The 21,586-nt window shown below is 44.0% G+C and overlaps 1 protein-coding gene across 5 annotated transcripts in view; it reads left to right on the forward strand.

Moving 5' to 3' along the window:
* Nucleotides 1–333: 333 nt before the first annotated feature.
* Nucleotides 334–21,586, forward strand: part of RANBP3L (RAN binding protein 3 like) — a 44,614-nt gene continuing 23,361 nt past the window's right edge. The window contains exons 1-6 of one of the 5 annotated variants that reach the window (XM_074995647.1): nt 334–564; nt 669–934; nt 14,005–14,063; nt 14,335–14,371; nt 16,830–16,907; nt 19,645–19,713. In XM_074995647.1, the coding sequence (XP_074851748.1) occupies nt 679–934; nt 14,005–14,063; nt 14,335–14,371; nt 16,830–16,907; nt 19,645–19,713 (499 nt within the window). In that variant the 5' untranslated portion in view covers nt 334–564; nt 669–678. Of the gene's footprint in view, nt 935–14,004; nt 14,064–14,334; nt 14,372–16,829; nt 16,908–19,644; nt 19,714–21,586 lie in introns of all 5 variants that reach the window. The other 4 variants (XM_074995649.1, XM_074995648.1, XM_074995651.1 and 1 more) reach the window with 4 other exon arrangements.

Below are 21,586 nucleotides of genomic sequence, written 5' to 3' on the forward strand. Positions count from 1 at the left end.
AAATCATGCAGTTTTCTCTGTGTTATGCATGGAACTTTGTCTTTTGATGAATGGCACTGGCAGATATATAAACTTTCGCCAAATCTCTCTCTCGCTCTCTCTCTTTCACACACACAAACACACATTAGTTGCTAATTGGCTCTACTGCTGTCAGTAAAACAAGGGTTTATGTAGGAGGCTGTTCTGCCTATGAGGATCCAATGGCTAGAAAAACACAGAATCATCCGAATCCCTTTTTTGGTAAGTGCTATGCAAAGTGACTCTGTCGTCATTCAGCACCCACCCCATTATGTTAATCTTCCTGGCTTTACATATCTCCTCCCAAAAACCAGCCTCTGCTAAGAACTCTGCACTTAGCTGTCAGAGACTGTAACACAAGAGTGTGTTCGGTAAATGCTTGCTTTATTTCACCTACCACATTTTGCTCTTTGATGTAATTGCTTTAACAAGGTGTTGCCTTGAATTTCTGTAATAGAAGCTCATTTCAACACAAGAATGCAAAACAGGAATTGGTAGCATTTGAAAACAGTTTCTATGCAGCACTTTAAACTCCGGAAATTAGATGTGAGTGGTTTTTGTTTTAATCTTCAAAAGAAGAGCTAGTAATTCTATACCACAGGTTCTGGGACAGATGAACTGAAGCTTATTGTGTATTTTTTAACCGTCAGAATCATAAATATGAGAAACCAGCAAGTTCCTGATATTGAAGAAAATGCAGGGATAGGATCTTCATATACAACTACTATTACAGCCAACTCTGTGCATCACATGAAGGACAAACCTCACCTCACCAAAAGAAGAGGATGTCCCAGTGACATTTGGACCACGCGCCAAGCTACTGGCACCATTACTGACTTGCAAAAACAAACCAACAGCAGTCAGTTCCACAGCTTGGAAAACAGTGACTTAAACCACAATGATGAATACTACACAGGTAGGTTTTGTATAACTAGTGCTTCAATGGTAAATATATTTTTGGTGAATGGGATAACTGTAGGTATAGAGGCCAAATTCTGCTCCCAATTATACATATGCAGTCACAGTAATATCAATATTAATGAAGACAGAATTTGGCCTAAAATGTGTTTTCATCCTGAACACATACAATTATGATTTTATCAATGTATGTTCAAGACTGCATGTTCAAGTGTTATGTTTTAGCATCACAGAGGGGTCTAGCTTTTGCTATACATTTAAACTCCAGTCTCAGTCTTTCTTTGTTCCTAAAGATGCTGAGTTCTGAGACTTTGAAGTTTTTGCAGCTTTCAAAAACCTGGCACAGCTTGTGGAAATTGCACCTGGAGTCCTGTCTGTACTAATACAATGCTACAGCCTTCTACATTGAGCACTTTGGCAATGAGAATAGGGCTGGCTCACTTAGGTTCATCAAAGGGCCCTATAATTACAAACGTGGACAAAAAATTACAGCGTTTTAGTGGAGCAGGAAAAGGAGGAAGCGTTGGAAAGTAATTTATCTGAAATTAATAACAGCAGCTTAAAAGCAGTAAGGATGCTGTCAAGAATCAGTTTCTGGATTATTGACCAACTAAAAAAACAATGTTTTTAGAAAAAAAAAAACTTCTTAGAGGCATACTATAGGCCTGTGGTTATAAAAACCATTGTGAGTAACTCACTCTCTACAGATAATCAAGCAAGTGGTTCTTGAGCCCCATAGCAACAAGAAGTGTGGCTAATATAGTATTAATGCAAGGTTGAATGTTGCCTAGCAAGTAATGGCCCAGTTCTGCTAAGACTTTGTCACGTGATTGATAACTGCGGGTTTATTCATGCCAGTTTGAGCTATTTGTGTGATGAAGGATTTGCAGTCTTGGGCCCTTATAATATAGAAAAACTATTATAAAACGATGATTCTAGGAGGGGTTAATTGGCTCAATTATCTGGACATGTGCTGTCCTTTTCTTTTTCCTAAGTACAAAAGAAATTGAATCTAAGTTTCCCCAAACGAGCTTGAATCACTGTTGATTTGAGTGGGGCTATAAAACTCCCTACCTCGTTCCAGTCACAACTTTTCCCATAAGTTGTATTTATATCATACTAGTTGAAACTGAAACTATTTCCCTTATATACTAGTGTCTTTCATAAGCATTTTATAAACAAACTGTAACCTGTTCAGTGAAATATATGGTTTGCCCACACTGCAATAAAACACCAGTGGCAGGCCTCTGCCAGCTGATTTGGGCTTGTAGGGCTTGGGCTGTGGATCTATGAATTGCAGTGTAGACATTCAGAGTGTGGCTGGAGCATGGGCTCTGGGACTCACCTTCCTCACAGTCCCAGAGGTCAGGCACAAGCCTGAGTCTGAATGTCTGCACTGGAATTTTACAGGAATTTTACAGCCCCATAGCCCAAGCCTCAGTCAGCTGATGTGGGTCAGTGATGGGTGTTTAACTGCACTGTAGACTAGTGCTATTTGGACTAGAGCTGGTGGAAACCTGAAAGTTCCGTACTTCTGAAAACTTCAATACTTCAAAATTTTCTGTCATCCCAGTTTGAAATAAAGTCAAAATTTTCACAAAACAAAAATTCTGAAAAACTTGTTTTGGAACTATTGAAACAGCCTTACTGAACTTGTTCAATAAGGTTAGTGTGCTTCATGTTGACTATCATTTTTACTTAGAAGTCAAATGATAAATTTGAAACAAAGCACTTAGAACTTACAAAAACCAAGTGCTTTGACTCTGATGAAACAAAACATTTAATTCTGCACAGAAAAGACATTCCTGATAAATGTTTACATTTTGTCAAAACAGCAGTTTTTTCCAGAAAACTGTTCTGTTGGAAAATTTTTGACCAGGTCTACTATGGGCATCTTCTTAAGGTATTAAGATGGAAAACTGTACACTACAAACTAAATTACTGAAAGCACTTCCTATTGTGCCTATCAATTTCCTTAGATGTCTACTGTCCACGTACTTGTCAGACACACTTCTACAGAGCTTGTGAAGTCTGATCACAGGACCACAGTTTGATTATGTAGTATTGCTGGAAAATAGTCACTTCTAGAACTGCAGAGGCAAACTTACCTCCATTTTGCTACTCCAATCTGTTTTTTGTTTCACGGTCTTCCTTTCTTTCTTTATTTTGTGGCTGAGAAAGGGAATATAGTAGATATAGAATATTTGAATTTTAATGAAGCATTTCTTTGTCTCACAAAATATTAATAGAAACAAATATATATTTAAATTAGCTTGGAGAGAGCTGCTAGCATATGGATTTAAAACTGATTGGAGGGGGACTATTTTAATTTTCCTGGGATATGATCCTGTAAGCTGTGAGGACTCTCGGCTCCTTTTAAATTGACATCACCAAAGGACATTAAGACCACGATTTTTAAACATTGGACTCTAAATTTAAGGTTTCAGGTCCATACTTAGGTTGCTAAATAACTGGTTTGGTTTTTGTAAGTTCTGAGCAACCAGCAGTTTCTAGTGATTTCATTGGGCATTCCTGGCTGCTCAGGGCTTAAATGTCAAGTTTGTAATTTAGGAACATACATAGGAATTTAGGAGCCTAACTATAGGCTGTTTTTTTTTTTAAAGTCGTTGTCCAAAAGTCTTGCAGGAGGTGCTCTGCATTTTAAAGACTGGGGTCTGAAATTAGTGGGATTTTTGTGTCTTTACTTTCATCTCATGTAATGTTCTTCACTTGAGTTTTGACAAAGAAAGTGAGGTATATGCACTTCAAAGAGATCAGGAAAGGACCTGAGAACTTGGCTGAAATCCTTGCTGCACACCCACTTGCCTGTGAGCTGACTATGATTTTATATTATGATAAGTAATCAGATCTCTAAAATGTAAATCACCCTTTGCCTGCATGTTTTATTAAGTGCCATGTTTAGCCATAAGGCTTCTCTGATTTTTGGCTGCAGTGGATCTATGGGAATATAGACAGTTGCTTCTTTGTGTCCAAAAGTAATGTGCTAAGAAGCAGCTTTTGAATGGAAAGAAAATAAGTTCCTAAGTAAACGAGTAAATAATTTTACAAGTAAATAAGTGAAAAAGCATCACATTGGTTTTGTGCCAATGTTTGGATTTTGGTTTTGGTAAGGGAATTATGTTTTTTTTCAGATCATAGACAATACTGAACTATGTTCTTATGTGGAATTTAAAGAAAGATTAAAATATTAGTACACAACTCTGATGTGTGGTCTTCTGAGACAAAGTTAGAGCCAAATCCTCAGTAAGTGTAAAATTAATGTAGTTCCTTTGACTTCACTAGAACTAGATGATTTTATAGTAGATCAGAATCTGTGCTGTATTTTAGAATGTTTGTTTTATTTTGTTGTTAGTATTAATTGTTTTTGAATATCAAACATGACAATAATAATGTAATGATTTTAAATGCAATTAATTGTTCTAAACACATTTTAATAAATGGCGGGACAGACGTGTAGGGCTGCCAGCTCTTTCACTTTTGCCAGGAGTCTCCTGAAATCATATCCTGTCTCCTGGAGGCTATCTCAACCAAACAGGGAGATTTTGGGCACTAACTGCCAGCATGTCAGCAGGGCAAAAGGAGGCTCCCATACCTGGTTTTGCTTTGCACTGCTCCTGGAAGCTGTCAGCACCAGCCCTGCAGCCTCTGGAGGGGTGAAGGGCAAGGGTCTTTGAGGACTGCCTCCACCTGGACACCAACTCCATAGTTCTCATTGGCCAGGAACTGTGGCCAATGGGAACTGTGGTGTGGTGCCTGTAAGCAGTGGCAAGCGGAGACCCCCTAGCTTCTCCATCTAGGAGAAGCTGCTGCCAGAGGGATGTACCTCAGAAGTCCAAGTGCCTGGAGTATGTGCTGCCCCCTTGCTCCCTTTCCACACCCCAGCCTGTGCTCCAGTCTAGATTGTGCATCCCACAATCCCTCCCAGAGCCCAGTCCTTCTGCTCCAAAACTTCCTCCTAGAGCCCAACCACACATTCCTCCTAAATCCAAACTCCACCCCAGAGTCTGTATCCTACAACCTCTCCCACACCCCAATCTCCTGCCCCAGCTTAGATCCTATACCCCACACTACCTTCCAGAGCCTCATCCTTCCCCCTCCCCCCACCCATGTCCAAATTCCCTCCCAAAGCCTGAGCACAGATCCAAACTCCCTTCTGGAGTTTGCATCCTACAGTCCCTCTGGGTGGGGGGAGAACTAATGACAGAGGTAGATGGCACAGAGTGGGTAGGGACCTCTGTCACTAAGCTAGGTGTTGGTATGTCCCTGGTAACATAGAGAAAGCCTCATTATTTTAGGTAATTCTTCCGACGTACCCCATGCTAATTAGGCCCCAAATGGAGTATTGTGTCCAGTTTTTGAGGTCATATTTCAGAAAGGATGTGGACAAACTGGAGAAAGTCCAGAGAAGAGCAACTAAAATAATTTAAAAGTATAGAAAACATGACCTAGGAGAGACAATTGAAAAAAAATAGGTTTGTTTAGTCTAATACTGAGGAGGGACATAAAAGTTTTTAAGTACATAAAAAGCTCCTACAAGGAGGAAGGAAAATATTCTCCTTAACCTCTGAGGATAGGACAAAGAGTAATGGGCTTAACTGCAGCAAGGGATGTTTAAGTTGGATATTTGGAAAAAATTCCTGTTGGGGTTATTTAAGTAGTCGAATACGTTGCCTATGAAGGTTGTAGATCTCTGTCACTGCAGTTTTTTAAGAGATGGCTAAACACCTGATGAGGTCTGATAATAGTTAGTCATGCCTTCAGAGCAGGGGACTGGATTAGAAGAACCCTTGAGGACCTTTTTGGTAGGGTTGCTAATTTTATTTGGATGTATTTTGGAAAGTTTCTTCACATGACTTAATCTTTAATTCTTGGAGAATTGGTTGGCAACCCTAATTTACAGTCCTATGATTCTATTAGAATGAACTGATTGTTTTATTTTCTGATAGAACATTAGCAAGTGTGGTGGACTGGAATGGCCTGCAGAACTTTGTATGGGAAAGCTGATTATATTTTAATATAAGGGAGACAGGACAGGAAAGCAATATCTTTTACTTGACCAACTTATGTTGGGGAAAGGGACAAGCTTTCAAGTTTCACAGACCTCTTTAGCTTGAAACTTGTCTCTTTGACCAACAGATATTAGTCCAGTGGAAGAAATTAACTCACCTACCTTGTTTGCCTAAAATCCCGGTTCCGACATAAAGCAAGCATTCCTGTAGCACCTTAAAGATCAACAATTTTATTTATTAGGTAATGAGCTTTTATGGGAAAGACCCGCTTCTTCAGATTCTGGAGCAAAACTTAGGAATCAGTTCCAATCATGCACTCCTTAACATAAGGCAGCACTGATTTATAATTACAAAGTTGGAAAAATACAGATTTTGAACTTACCCAATAAATCAGAACTGACATTTTCAAATGCAGATGCCTAAATTTAGGACTATTATTCCATGTTAAACCTGGTCTGATTTTCACAGTTGCTACAGTACTGCTGAAGCACATGGAAGATACTAGAGTACGATATAGAGGAGATACAAACATTTCTGTTTATATATTTAGATACCTAAATTTAGCTATCCACATTTGAAACTGCTAGCTGTAGAAGTCTACAGTTACCACATATTACCACATATGTTTAAAAAATGTTATCAGACACCCACAAAAATGTGAGTCCCAGAATACTGAAAGTACAGGTTGCACCTTCCTGGGCCAGCAACCTTGAGACCTGCGTTGTCCAGAACCAGGGATTTGGCCTGACCAGGGGAGACTAATGCTCCTCTGCTGACTGCTGGCCGCACTCCCTGTCTCACTTCCAAGCCATTAGCCTGCTTCCAGCTGCCAGTCTTAACCACAGCTGCCCACCTGGGCTGCCACCAGCGTCCCACTCCAGACAGAGGGCCTCCCCCACACAGCAGCCACCAGCTTCCTGCTCTCTGACCTCAGCTGTAGCTCCCTAGCCTCTGCTGCCAACAGCCCAGACCCAGACCACAGATGTTGCTGGACCAGTCAGTCCCATATTTCTGAGCAGTAACAGAGAGGTAGCCCTGTTAGTTTGTGCTCCAACAAAACAAAACAGAAGAAATGTAGCACTTTAAAGACTAGCAAAATGATTTATTCGGTGATCAGGTTTTGTGGGACAGACTCACTTCATCAGATCAGTGTCATCGCCGATAGATACAGACTGACATTTGTAAGTACAAAGGACCAAAACAACAAAAAAAAATTGCAATAAAAACTGACACAGGGCTGAGGGGCAGGGGGATGTTAATTGCCCTGCCTGAGATGACCTGCCTGACCCTATTTTTGAGGTTCAACCTGAAGAACAATTTTTTAAATTACTTCCAGATTCAAGGGAAAATGAATTAATTTTTGTAGACTGCAAGGAGAAAACAGTTTCTAACTCTCCCCCATACTCCGCAAACTTATGTCTCATCCTTTTCAGTTTTTTCTCGTGGTTTGGGGTGTCTGAAACCAGGGCATTAACAGCAACCATGGTCTTTGCTTCTGAGCAAAACCCTGGGCTAGATGTGAGTTCAGAGCCCCCCCTCCAATCTGTCCTCAGAGGCCTCAGGTCTCTCGTCTCCTCTGTCCTCTCCCTGTCCTCAAGACAATATGCCACAGTAATCCCAAACCCGCCAAGAGCTACCTTACTTAAAAAGGAAAAAAAAATAAAAAAAAGAAGGCCAATAAATGTCAACTTTGGGAAACTAGAAAATCAACAGAAATAGAAGTGAACCTTATAGTGTTGTACTTCAAGCTGAAAATATCATGTGCCAGTTTGGGTAAACAGACTTTTTACATTACAGAAAAAGTTACTATAAGCTATTGTACAACCTGGATTCAGCAATATCCTTGCTTGTTTTTTCCGTTTAATGCTTCCTGTGCTTATTCAGCTTCCAGCCATCATGCTTTTCCAAGTTTTATCTCTTTTTCTCCCCAAACCAGATTTTAAAGACATGATCTCCATTTATGCAGTTGGTAGAACCCATTGCCTGCACGACAAGATGACGGTGTTTAAAAAGCATGAACAACAAAATCAGATTGAAGTCTCTGAAAATCTAGTCTTTTTGTTCTGTAATTTCAATATGATCAGCCAGCATTTCCCATCCTCTTTCATCATTCCGTTTTGGATGGTTTGAGGAAGGAAAAGGCAGAGAGATCTTTTCATATTGTATCCTATGTTTCCTTTTCAGTGTTTGAGTTTTCTACAAGTGGTGACTTTAATTAGTTTGATTTTCAAAAGATCCTGAATATGAATTTAGATTGATCAATCCTTCATCAAAAGTGAGATTCTTTAAAAACTACTATAGGGAAAAACACTCCTCTGAGTTGCAAACAGCCAGTCTGAGTGCTAATAGTCCACTCACAGGTACATGCATGGACCTTAAATGTCAACTCATATCGTCTACTTTCCTCTCAAGGGACGCAACTCAGAGCACATATAGGGAAGAGCAGAGGAGTGATGCTGCTTAAGAGCCATGATCTGAGCACAGGGAAGAGAACAGAATACTGTGGGCAGGATCTATGCTCCGTGTGCACAAGCACACATAGAAAAGCAAGTTTTAGAACTGAGATCTGAGTCCCGCACCAGAGAGCAGAGTATCAGATCCAGGGTTTCAATTCCTCACTTGTAAGTAAGATATTGTAACTGAGATGGGCCATGTAGATGATTCCCAAATGAGTCAGTTTGGCAATTCTAATATTTGCTACTGGGCATAGGATGATTCTACAGCTCTCAGGGCAGGAGAAATTAGGCCGGATCCTTTCTATTTCAGCAGCTTCAGAGGACTTGTAGAAAGGGAAAAGGAGTCCACTCTATGTGGATTATTTATGGGCAGGCACGCCCACTCTTGGCTAAGAGTGGTGAATTATTCCAGTCCTAGCATTCAGAGGCAGCTCCTTTGGCAGGCTTCTGTGGTGAATGTTTTCCAACAGCTTCCTTCACCCAAAAGTAGCTGCACAGTCCGGGACTGGAGCAACCCGGTCTTATCCAGTTACTCACCAGCCTAGACCTGTCTGTGTATACTCTTCCCTGTAATGAGGAGGCAGGGCTGCCCAATCCCACCCTCCCCTTTCCTGGCCCTGACTCCTTGTGTGCATGGCTCTGGCTGCTGCTGCTATTGACAAAGGGCCACTCCTTCCTTGGGACACTGTGCCAGTTGCTGTGCCAATTTGTATACCCCTTGCTGATGCTAAACAAATAAAGAAACCGCCCCCTCCTCCCTCTTCCTTTCCTGTCATGCAGCAGCACTGACAGTGTCAACCGTGTTCAGCAATGCAAAAACACAAAGTAAAGCAAGACAGTTAGAATTAGCAGAGTCATAAGAGCTGTAAATTCCCTACTAGCCCTGGCATTACAGCTCTGATTAGTTAAGTCTATCTCACTCATTCCTAGCAGATTGGCTGTATAGGAGTTTGATTTAAACATGCTAAAATGTTTGTTACAGTTTGGTGCATAGGATTTTTTTACAAGATTATTTTTAAACCATTACGAACATCTATTACTAATGGGTTCACTATAGGAAAAGGCTGAGTGGCCTGAACACCCCCAGTGCCCATGCTACAGGGGATGCACTGGGTTTTCCCCTGATTTTGGTGGCAGCAGCACATATCCCTGAAAATGACATGACTTGATCCAGGTGGTACCAGTAACCTCTCATTAAATGCTCGGAGAAAGGCTTTTTCCTCAGGTTCAAGCAGAGTTAATGGTGGGTCTATCATCTAGAACAGAATGCACATATTAATGTCTAATGAGCAACATTATATCCTAGTTTCACTATTTTCTGCCGTAAGTCAACAAATTGTAAATCTTTTTTCAGTAACTCCTAGTTTATAAATGTTATTAAATATATGTTAATAGTGTACTGGCAAAGGGTTCTAATTCCTGCAGCCTACCGCCTCCTGCCAGGCTGAAACAGTGATAGCTGATGTGGAATCAGTGGGTTCCTTTCTTCTTCCAGTTCTTTGCAAATGTAGTATGCTCCCAGCTTTTGAAAGGAAAATGGGTTTTCAAAATATTGTGCTGGCTATTACATTTAAGACATAATTTAAGGGTGTCCTTTAATATTTAAGCTTCAACCTTAATAAATGGTGGGAGAGAAAAATAGTTGTATTTAATAAATGCATCTCACAATGAACTTTTATTCTTTATATCAGTCGTTCTCAACCAAGCAGATGCATGTATCTCTGGGGGGTCCAAAGAGGTTTTCCAGGGGTACATCAACTAATCTAGATACTTGCCTAGTTTCAGAACAGGCTACATAAACAGCACTAGTGAAGACTGTAAAAATTAAAATTTCGTACAGACAATGATGCATTTATATTGCACTATATGCTATACATTAAAATATTAAGTACAATAGTTATATTCTGATCAACGTGTTTTAGAATTATAAGGTAAAATGAGAAATAAGCGTTTTTCAATAATAATGGGCTGTGACACATTTTTGTATTTTTATGTCTAGTTTTTGTAAACAAGCGGTGAAACTTAGCACAAGACACATCAGATGCCTGAAAGGGGCACAGAAGTCTGGAAAGATTGAGCCACTGATTTATATGTAATATTCCCCCTCTGCTGGATAGACTTGGAATTGCTTAACTAAGTGCTACAGTATTGCTGCAATCAGCATAGGGAGATTTTCCTTCAGCAGTTGTAGGCTCTTGTCCTCCTCTGACTGTGAAGGTGTGTGGTGGACAATATATTGCTTTGGACTTTAGTTTCACAGGGCTCAGGGCTTCAGTACTGCAGGGAGCAAGGTCTTGGAGCATCTGTGGAAGATGCCTACTTGGGGCTGCAGGCATGCCCATTGTGGCTGGGGCAACCATATCTCCCTGTCCCAAATACACGACAGGGAGATAGGGGGTGAGGGGTGGCTCCTCCCAGCTCCATCAAGCCCCCGGGGAGCTGGGAAGGAGGCAGCAGCTGCTGGCCCCCCTCCCCCAGAACCCCTGGGAAGCCACAGCCACCAGCCCTGCCCTGGAGCCCCAGGAAAGCTGCAGCTATCAGCCTCCCTGGCAGCCACCAGCGATCTCCTGGAGCCCTGGGGAAGTGGCAACCACCAACCCTGCCCTGGAGAAGCCACAGCTGCCAGTGCTCCCCGAGCCATGGGGAGGTGGCAGCTGCTCACGCTTCCCTGAGGCTCGGGGAAGTGACTTCCCTAGCTGCAGAGCCTGCGCAGCTGCTGGTGCAAAAGGTCATTGAGGGGGGGAGAGGGCCCAAAAATGGGACAGTTCGTCCCTTTTAAAAAATAAGTCGGGACGCCTTTTTGGCATCCCAGATATGGGATCGTCCCACCAAATACAGGATGGGTGATCACCCTAATCGTGGCTAAAGCCCTGAGACCCCCTTCCATTGGGCAAGAGCAGAAGTGACGCTTGGGGCAGCATGCAAGCTCATGGTCCCCTCACCCCAGATAGATATTTGCCAAGGTTTACTGGCTCGCTTGGTCACGTGGTGCAGTCGGGCCCTCTTGCTGCCGCTGCTGGAGCTAGCATGCTGGGAGCTGTGGCTATGAGGAGAGGAGTTTGACCACTGCCTCCCCATGTGGAGCTAACACCTGGGAGCTGCAGGGAGGGGTCCCTTATGATAAGAGAGGGGTGTGACTCAAGCTGTTGGAAGGGTGAGTCTTTAAACTGTGCTCCCCAACTCTCAGCAGGCACCCGTTGTCTCTGGCAGACGCTCACAGCCCCACCACCTCTACTGCAGGCAGAAGCCCTAAGCTTCCCCTCCTCCAGTCTGGAAGGCAGAGAATGAAGGAGGGGATTGTGGGGCTTCATGAGTGCACTTTAAAGGAGCTGAAGGCAACTTGCAACCTACATCTTGGTCACCCCTGCTCGAATGGAAGGCTTTTTATACAGGCTGAAACTCCCTCGTCTGGCACCCTTTCATCCAGCAACATCCTTCATCTGGCAGGGCAATGGGTGTTGATGGAGGAGACAGCACCTGGACCACAGAGCTCCAGCTGTGCTTGGCACAGTGGAGTCCTGCTGGTGGCAGGGAGCCCTGCTGGCAGCCTGCTCTGGGAAGTCTTGCTGGCAGCCCCACGGCAGACAACCAGGTCAGGGAGCCCCACCAGGAGCCCTGCTGGAGGGTGGCGATGGGGAGCTGGGCTTTGACACCCAGCCCCTCACCTGTGGGGACCCTGGCTGGGATGGGGGAGCCCTGCAGCCCCATGGCAGAGAACCCCCCACCCCAGTCTCACTGTGGGGTCCAGCTGGGGCGCAGAGTCCTGGCAGTCCCAAAGCTGCAGGGAGTCCTGCCAGGGGTGGGGGAACCCGTGTCCAATGGCAGTCCCGCAGCCACAGGGACCCCTGCTGAGGCCGAGGGAACCCAGCAGCCCCACAGCTGGGAGCTGGCTGGGGCACAGAGCCCCACAGCCGTAGGATCCTGGCTACTAAATGTTGGAGGAAATTGAGAGGTTTTGAACAGGTGCTCAGATATTATGGGAATGGGAATAATTGTTCTGGTTCGGTACCCATGAAATTCAAACTAACACCCCCATTAGCATCAGTGGGTATAATATCAAGCATTACATCAGAAAGCGTAGTGTAATAAGGTACCGTTTGAACATGGTCTAAGCCAAAGGTCAGCAACCTTTCCAAGGCAGAGTGCCGAAATTTGACCTTTTGACCGCTATAGACCTCCCGAGTGTGAGTGATAATTTTTAAAGTCACTGATCGTCCTACTTACACAAGTTTCATTAGTAAATAAATTAAGGTGCAGAGCATTGCCGTTTTAGTCTTTAACTCTCTCTCTGGCTGGGTTGTTTAAATATCTAAAAATGTCTGGGATTTTAACACAAGTTGAATGTCTCTTACACCGGATTCTCTGGTTCTGCAACATCTGTGATCTCAGCCGGTCTGGCAGCCCCACAGGCTTGGACAAGAGCTGCTGGCAACCTTGGTGGAAAGCCCTGGCAGCCGGGGGCACAGAGCTGCTGCAGGGCTCAGGCAGGGTGGGGGCACCGCCAGCTGGGGGAGGGGACAGCAACTACGCTTCAGGGAGATAAGCACCCCCCCTTCACCCAGCCTGCTCCTGCTCCCTCCTCCTGCCCAGACCACCCCATCCTGCTCCTACGTCCCCTCCTGCCTGGACCTACCCCCTGCACCCTGCTCTTGCCCAGACCCCTATCCTCAGCCTGTTCCTGCACTCTTCCCTCCCTCCCAGATCTCTCAGCTCCAGCCCATTCCTGAACCCCCAGCCCACTGCTGCACCTTATCTCCTACGCAAATCCTCAAACCCCAGCTCATTCCTGCACCCTCCCTCCCACCCACCCTCCAAACACCTATGCCCAGCTTGCTCCGGCACCCTCCCTCCTGGCCAGAACCCACAGACCCATTCCCAGTCACAGGGGAGAGAGAGAGAGAAACCACCCTGTGGCAGGTTCTTCAGGGCTCTGTGATGGGGGTTCCAGCCCCAGCCCCATGGCGGGGGTGCTGTGCGGCAGAGGCTCCAGCCCCCTGCTATGCTGCATAGGGAGAGGTGGGTGGGACTGAGCTCCTGCCGTGTGCATTTAAAATGGCTTGCATGCCAACAGCAGGTGCAGGAACTGTCTGAGGGTGGGTGGATGGATAGGGATAGGTGAGGGAGGGAAGGGGTGTGCAGGAAGGGTTATAGGAGACGGGTGGGGTGGTCAGGGCAGGAGGAGCAGGCAGGATCCCTGGTCTAAGCAAAAGCTAAGGAAGGACATTAGAAACTGGCCCAAAATAGCATCTATTTAGTGTCTGATTGAAATGAAGAAATTTTGAATGTGGTTGGAAAAAGCCTCAAGCCCACAGTTTGTAAAATATTTTGGGATCTTGTTGCAGTAAAGTATTATTTTTGGTGTAAAAGAAATGCAAAAATACGGGGCCAAATCCGGCAGCCCTAACAAGACACAATTCACTGTAAGCATAATGGGAGATTTGTTTGAGTCAGGACTGAGCCCCATATTTTTAGAAGGTAAGTACCTTGATTTAAAATTTCCAGTGGATCCCAGCTTTTTTTCAAAAGCAGCATTATGACAGATAATTTAATGTGTTCTGAAAGTGATCTCTTTCCTTTTCCAGAGACATCAGTTATTGCTCAGCCGATATTTGTTTTTGAAAAGAAAGAACAATCGCTCAAGGTAATACTTAAGCTTCTTCCATTTGCTTTGGTCATGAAGCAGCCTGAAAATCAGGAAATAAAAGGCTCGTTTGTGGAGCCTGGGCTCCTTGAGTGGGAAGCATGCCACAGCCTGGCTGCAACTTTGAGCCCAAACATCTACACTGCAGTTTTATAGCCCTGCAGCCCAAGTCCCAGGAGCCCAAGTCAGCTGACATGGGCCAGCCCCAGATCTTTTACTGCAGTGTAGACATACCCATTGAGATGTTTTTTCTCTTTTTTTTATTTCCTAGAGGCCTTATGAAGACCAGGTTTGCAAAGCTGAAAATGGTAATAATTGCATAATTAAAACCTGTTATAATAAACTTGCTATGAAGGGTGTATTATTAAACTGAGTATTGTTAAGTGCTGAGTTCATTGCATGCATCAGTAGAGATTAGACTTTCACTTTGTATGTAACAGGGCAATTTATCTTGGGTGGATTAAGACTACATGGCTACATCTATACTACAGAGTCTTTTGTAGATAAAACTGAGGTTTTGTCAACGAAACTTCCAGAGCATCTACGCCCAAAATGCATTTTGTTGCCAGATACTGTCGACAAAAAAAGCTGTGTAGACGTTCCAGGGGGCCCTTTTGTCGACCCAGTGGATCAAAAGATTGATCCGCTTTTATGTGTAGACCCGATCTGTCGACAGATGTTTTGTCAGAACATCTCTTCCGACAGTAACTTCTGTAGACAGATGCTTCTAGTGCAGACGTACCCTTAATGCGGCATAGAGTCACTACTCTGTCTTCCCCCAGTACCCTTCTCCTCCCCTGCCTTCCCCCCCTGCAAATCCAAATTTTAACTTCCCCGGAAAGCAGGCAAGCGTATGAAGCACTCAGCTTGATATTAGATTTTGAATGACCTCTTCATTTCCTTCGGGTCTTGACCCAATACATAGACTGGTACAATGGATCCAGAGTCCTACTTCAGCTATCTATGTAAAATCAGCTGGGTGCTGTAAAGTCTACTGCATAATAAAAAAAAAAAAAAAAAAAAAGGCCTAATCCAAAGCCCACTGAAGTGAGCGGGAGTGGAATTGGTCTCAGTGGGCTTTGCGGTGAGACATCAAAAGCCCCTTTTGTGAGTAGCTTTTGCTAGAGCCTTGCAACTTGACCCAATCCAATAAGATCCCACAATAAATGTTGGGTTTGGGTCAGGTTGTATCTAAAAACAAGCCCAAACCTCTCAGGTCAGGTTGCATATAGTCATCTCTTTATACCTTCCCCTATCCATGAGGTCAGCAGAACAGTGGCAGCACACACAGCGTAGTGAGACAGCTGTGGCTAGCAGGAGGGGCTATGCTGCTCTGGCTGCACTGACCACATGGGCAGGAGGCAGCTGGAGATGATTTGCTGGCATGGCACTTGAGGAGCAGGAAGCCCATGGCAGGCCACGCTCCCAGGTCGAAGCCATTACACTGACTTAAGTTCAGGGGGATGTGTTGGTTTGGGTTGGATCTGAAAATAAATGAACACTCTTGAGTTAGGCTGGGTCAGGGCTTTTCTACTGGTGGAATGCCCTGGAACTCCCTTCCAGCACCTTTGTGGGAAGCTCCAAGCCGCATGTGCAGAGGTTGGCAACCTGCAGCTCTGGAGATGCATGTGGCTCTGAGCGCTGCTGACCTTGGCACCACTTGTGGCTCTGGAGGTTGCCGCCACTTAAACAATGCCCTCTGTTTAAACTAAATGTACTTGTCTGGTTTAAGTGGTGGCAGCCTCCACAGCTGCTGGGCAGTCAGCTGTGGCAGGGGAGAAGCCCATGGGGCAGGGAGCCCCAGAACAGGAAGCCAGCAGGGCAGGGAGCCACCTGCATCCTCCACTTGGGGGGAAGTCTAAGCCTGCAGGAGAGGTGGGGGAAGGGGTGGCCGAGCCTGCCCCTGTCGGAGCTGTGCTGAGAAGGAGGAGGCGGGGGAAGATAGTGGCTGTAGAGGAGCAGAGCATGAACCCAGCTCATTCCCTCTCCCTAGCAGCGTACTGCCCACCAACCACTGCCAGGAGATGCAGGCAAGTACCCCCCAGCTTTGGCAGGGAGACAGGGGAAGAAAGCAGCTGGCTCACCCCCATGGCCAGTGCCACTTCCTCTGCTCCCAGCCCAGGGCGCCTCATCCACCTCTGGCTGCTGCCTTGCTCCTGCCCACCTGGCTGGTGCTGCCCAGCTGTTGCAGCCCACTCCGGGTGCTACACCCAGTGGTGGCAGCCAGTGGGAGAGTGGGTGGCTCTGCTCCAACTGTGGCAGGAAGCCACAGCCAAAGGGGGAAGAGAGGTGGCACTCTTCCACCAGGGGTTTGCTCCCACCTCCCCTGCTGCCACCAGCTTGGAAGCGCTCACCTGCAGCACCCGGTGCTCGCACTGCCGGCACCCAGACTGCACTATCCACCTGTGTTGTGAGGAGGGCAGGGTGGGCACTGGCTCTGGACCACCTCCTGACACCTCAGCAGCCAGGGGAGGTGGGCAGAATGCAGAGCTGTTGTCTGTGGCAGATAAATCCTGAGGAGGAGGGGTGGGGTTTGGGGCTGCAGAGGGGTAAGCCTGAAGGTGGGAAGCGGGGGCAGTTTGGGGTTGTAAGGGGTTTAAGCCTGGGGGGTGCAGTTTGCGACTGAGTTCCAGCACTGTTTTTTCTAGGAAAAAAGCACTGGGTTGTCTGTATTCAGGTCAGGTTTTAGAATTCTGTACTGCAGTATTTTACGAACTCTGTTATAAAACTGATTTTACAGTCAGTTATATTCTATGTTTCTCTTAGATTTCATTGGCTGTTCCAGGAAACGGGCAAAATCTTCATCTTTTACTTTCCAAACATCTTATTCGCAGTTCAATATGGGTACGGCATTTAGTTCAATTCAGTTATAATTGTAGTTATATTTTCTAGATTGAAAAGCAAGAAGACTACTTCCTTATTATTCAGATGCATATTTTGTTTAGAAGAATTCAAATTCAGCAAAACTTTTAAACATCAAAGTTTCTCAGCAAGTAATTCTCATTAAGGAACTTATACCTTTCTAAGTATGAAAAATACTGGTTGAAAGTTAACAGAGCATTCCAGGATTGTATGTGAGTTATTTCCACATAAAGCAATGGAAGATCTGTGTGTTTCAATCAGGAGTTTCCCTGTAACTCTTTGACTAGGTCAAGGGAAGGCAGGATTTCCTATCCCATGGAAGATGTTCACGGTTCAACATCAAAAGCCTATGGAGGGTGGGGGTTGCAATTGAGAAGCCATGACCTAGATTATTCCTACATCTACTTAGACCTGAACAGCTTCACACTTTAGAAGAAAAAAAAATAGAATTAAGTTAAAATAATCCCCTGAGGCTGTGCATTTTCAGTACTATATTTTTCCCACCTTTGTGGACATTGTCATTGGCGGTAGAAACATTAGCCCTGTGTCTACACAAGCCCCTTCCTTTCAGAAGGGGCATGTTAATGAGCAGGTTTGAAAGATGCTAATGAGGCTTAGCATAATGAGACTTTTCGAATCGCGCAACACCCGTAGAAACGGGGACCTTCCGAAAGGAGCCCCCAGTTTTTGAAACCCCCTTCTTCAGAAGGACCCCGTCCTCACAGGTGGCACGCGATTCCAAAAGGCGCACTTTCAAATCCCGGTGGCCGCCGTTATGCTAATGAGACGCTGCGTATTCATGGTGGCTCCTCATTAGCATCTTTCAAACCTGCTCATTAACATGCCCCTTCTGAAAGGAAGGGGCTCATGTAGACCCAGCCTAGGAGTAGCAGTGTAGTCTAGCCTCTGGCACTTGAACCACCATGACATGTACCTCTCATCTGAAAAGATGATGGTTTGGTCACAATGTTGGCAGCTGCTGGCTTCTTCTCTATGCTGAAGCTGCACTAGTGCTAGCAGTGGTGGAAAATTTAAAATCTACACTACAGCGTCTTAGTTCTTTCCTGTTATGGTTAGATTCTGCTCGTCCATGATAAACACATTTTGCAAACAGCTGCTAGGAATAAGGGGATTTCGGTGTTTGTGGGGCCCCATGTAGACGAGCCACATGTGAGCGAAACAAGGCACTTTCGAAGTGCCGTGGCTGGCAGCATGCTAATGAGGCACTGAATATTCATTTCAGCGCCTCATTAGCATTCTCCGATTTTGCCATTAGCACGGCCATTTCGTAGCTCTTCCCAAGTGTAGATGTAGCCATTGTGCTAGGGAGTATTCTGCTTGTGGGATAGTTGCTGTTTGGATGGGATGCAAGCAGCCTATGCCATGTGCTGCAGGGTTGAGCTGAGTCTACTCACTGTTGCGACTCAGATGTTTTTGAGATTTACAGAGACTTGTAGCAAGTAGGCTGAAGGCTATAATAACCTATTAAGTAATATGTCAAATATTATGAACAGTAAACCTGGAATGGAGTTAAAGATGTGTTGTAAGTTAGATGTGTTTGGACTAAAACAGTGGTTCACCTATTTATCCATACCATGTGTATTGGGAAAACCCTCCGTTCTAGTCAAGATTTAGGAGGGGTCACCCTCACATTTCTCAGTAGGAGAAGGGCAGGGTAGTCACAAACCTTGATGTATATTTATGACTCCCAGATTGAAAACTTTTGAATTAAAAGTATTCTTGATTGGGGGTTTCCAAATAATCTGGTGAGGGTAAAAAACTGGTATCGCAACAAACCAGAATCCTCTTGTAATAGAAGGGAGGTGTTAATATATGGATTGTCAGAACCTGTCATTTTATAGCACACTATTGATGGGACAACGCTGGCCACCTTTCTGAACGTTTCTGAGTAAGATTTGGAAGTTGTGTAAAAACAGCAGCAACAACCACACACTGACCAGCAACACGGTTCTCATGAAGATCATCAACTACCAGCACATGCTGGATCTCTGGGATTTGCCATTGTACTCTTGGGTCTCTTTTGCTGAGCCAAAAGGAGATTCTGAGTGGATGACATTATCATGCTTATGAATGCTCTCCAGCTGTAAAGCTTAGAGAATTGTTTTGTGGTTAAAGTAGTGGCTGACACAAAGGGTATCCAGGTTCAGTTCTTAGCTCTGCCTTAGGCTATCTCTACACCAGAGTTTTGTCGACAAAATCTGTGGAGTGTCGACGTTCCCAAGGCATTCTGTTCACAGTAAATCGACAGAACACAGCACTTCTTGTTTGCCTCTGTCAACAGAAAGCCAGTCTAAATGTTCCAGGAGGGCCATCTGTCTACAGACAGGGCTTCCGGAACACCAGGGAGTCCTTTCTGCTGTGCTTCTGGTTGGCCACTTTGTCGAGAAAGCAGACAGGCAGTCGCTCTTTCAATCCACTTGGAAGTCTGGCTGTGATCTGTCAACAGTTTTGTTTGAAGGTATCTTCCAACAGAAACTTCTGTCAACAGATCACCTTAGTGTAGACATAGACTTAGTGTTCCTGGGGATGTCAGTCTCCCAATGCCCTTCTAGAAAAGAGGGATAATACTTTTCTTCCTTGAAGAGATGGAGTGAAATAAACACATTAATGTTTGTGAGATGATCAAATGTTGCAATAATGGGAGCTACAGAAATGCATATAAATAATTAAGTATTGTGGATAAACACTTCTTTTGCAGTTAAGAATAACATATTCATGACCTCCGCTCTTCTCCAAAGAAACCATGACATCAAAAGAATAGAAAAAGGTACCTATTGTTAATATTGTGATATTTATTAGTAGTTCATCCACAGTGTGCTGAACACTGTAGAGAGCAGGTCAAGCATAGGCAGTCTCTGGCCTAGCCAGCTTACTCTATATCTGAAATTCACCCATTTGTTTGGACTAAAAAAACTCAACAAAAGCAATCATTCGTATATTTTTCCATATCATGGATATTGGGAAACTCCTCCATTCTAGTCAAGATTTAGCACTGGTCATCCTCACATTTATCAACAGGAAAAGGGCAGGGTAGTCACAGGTTAGTGGTGGGAGGGATATCTCAGTGGTTAGAACACTGGCCCTGTAAACCCCGTGTTGTGAGCTGAATCCTTGATGGGGCCTTTCAATGTTCTGGGGCAGGTTAGATTAAAAAAAAAAAGATCTGTGAGTGAGGGTGGCAAGTGTCAGGAGGTAGCCGTGTTAGTCTATATCTGCAAAAACAAAAAGAAGACCTTTGCAATCTTATAGGATTTTTTGGAGCATAAGCTTTCATGGGAAAAGACCCACTTCATCAAATTCATGTGACCAAGTGGGTCTTTGTCCACGAAAGCTAATGCTCCAAAAAAATCTGTTGGTTTATAACATGCCACAGGACTTCTCACTGTTTTTGAGGGATGGTGAGAAGTCCTGCTGTGAGTGTAGGGGACTGAACTCAATGACCTCTCAAGGTCCTTTCCAGTTCTATGAGCTATACATATCTCCATGTTTCAAAATTTATTATTTTACCCATGGGCCTGAGGGCCTGTATTATTAGCGTGAAAAACACAGAGTCTGTTTAAAGCCCTATTCTGAAAACTTAAGTGGTTCATGGGGTCATGATCTGGGCTGCTGCTCAGGAATGACTATCATCCTTGTATATATTTCTGATACATAATGTAAACAAGGGCTGAACTCTGCTCCCAGTGAAAGCAAGGCAAAATTCCTGTTAACTTCCATCGGTTCAAGATCAGGGTTCCTATACTCAGCAGATGGATTTATCATAATTGGTGCAGATTTTGTATTAAATACTAGCAGATTTACCTGGCTTTGTTCAGATCCTTAAATCCATTCTTAAAAAAAAGGAAAATGGCCATGCTTTATTTAAATTATTGTATTTCTAAAAAGTATTATTTTTATTAAATTAATTTTTATTCAGATTTTTTTAAAAAGGAAATTAACTTTTTAGTTTAATCTTTAGTAATTTTTAAAAATGGGAATTCCATCAAGTATATGCATTTTCTTCATCCCTATAAACCCTTACCATTCACTGTGTTTTAACAAAAAAGGGTTATAGTCAATTCAGTTTCCAATAACATTTTCTCCTAGTTTTCAAAACCTTAAGCATTACTTTAATTGTGCCATAATAGAGCTCTACTCCAAATTTCTCCATTTTATCTCTATTTTGTAAGGTATATTGAGAAGCAGTCCTAATTTAGGTTCATCCTATTTTTCTGGCTCATCTTGGTTCAGTCTCTTTCAACATTCACTCATTTATGTCAGTTTTGAGGACTGTACTTAATTTAGTGATTGTCTCTTTTCTTTTTGGTTTTATAAGAAGCAGTCCAATTCTAGGCACAGCCCATTTTCCTGGCATAATCAAACCTTTACGTTTGCCTAAGTTATGATAAGAGGAAGCTATATCCTGAATTTGGTGGTCCTAACTCTTACCATTTGGAAGGAGTTCTTGATCAAACACACAAACTTCCGAAAATATAGTAGATTACATCACTCCTTTATCTGGCAGATTTTTACAAGGGATTTAAAACAGGAAAGGGTGGCAGGTATTAACAATGACACTTAAATACAATTATTTTAAATCGTCATGACATCTCCATTGAGGCAGAAAAAGCAAGACAAAAATATGTTACTTAAAAGAGGAG

This window comes from Carettochelys insculpta, chromosome 5 (genome assembly GCF_033958435.1).
Source record: "Carettochelys insculpta isolate YL-2023 chromosome 5, ASM3395843v1, whole genome shotgun sequence".
Classification (NCBI taxonomy): domain Eukaryota; kingdom Metazoa; phylum Chordata; order Testudines; family Carettochelyidae; genus Carettochelys; species Carettochelys insculpta.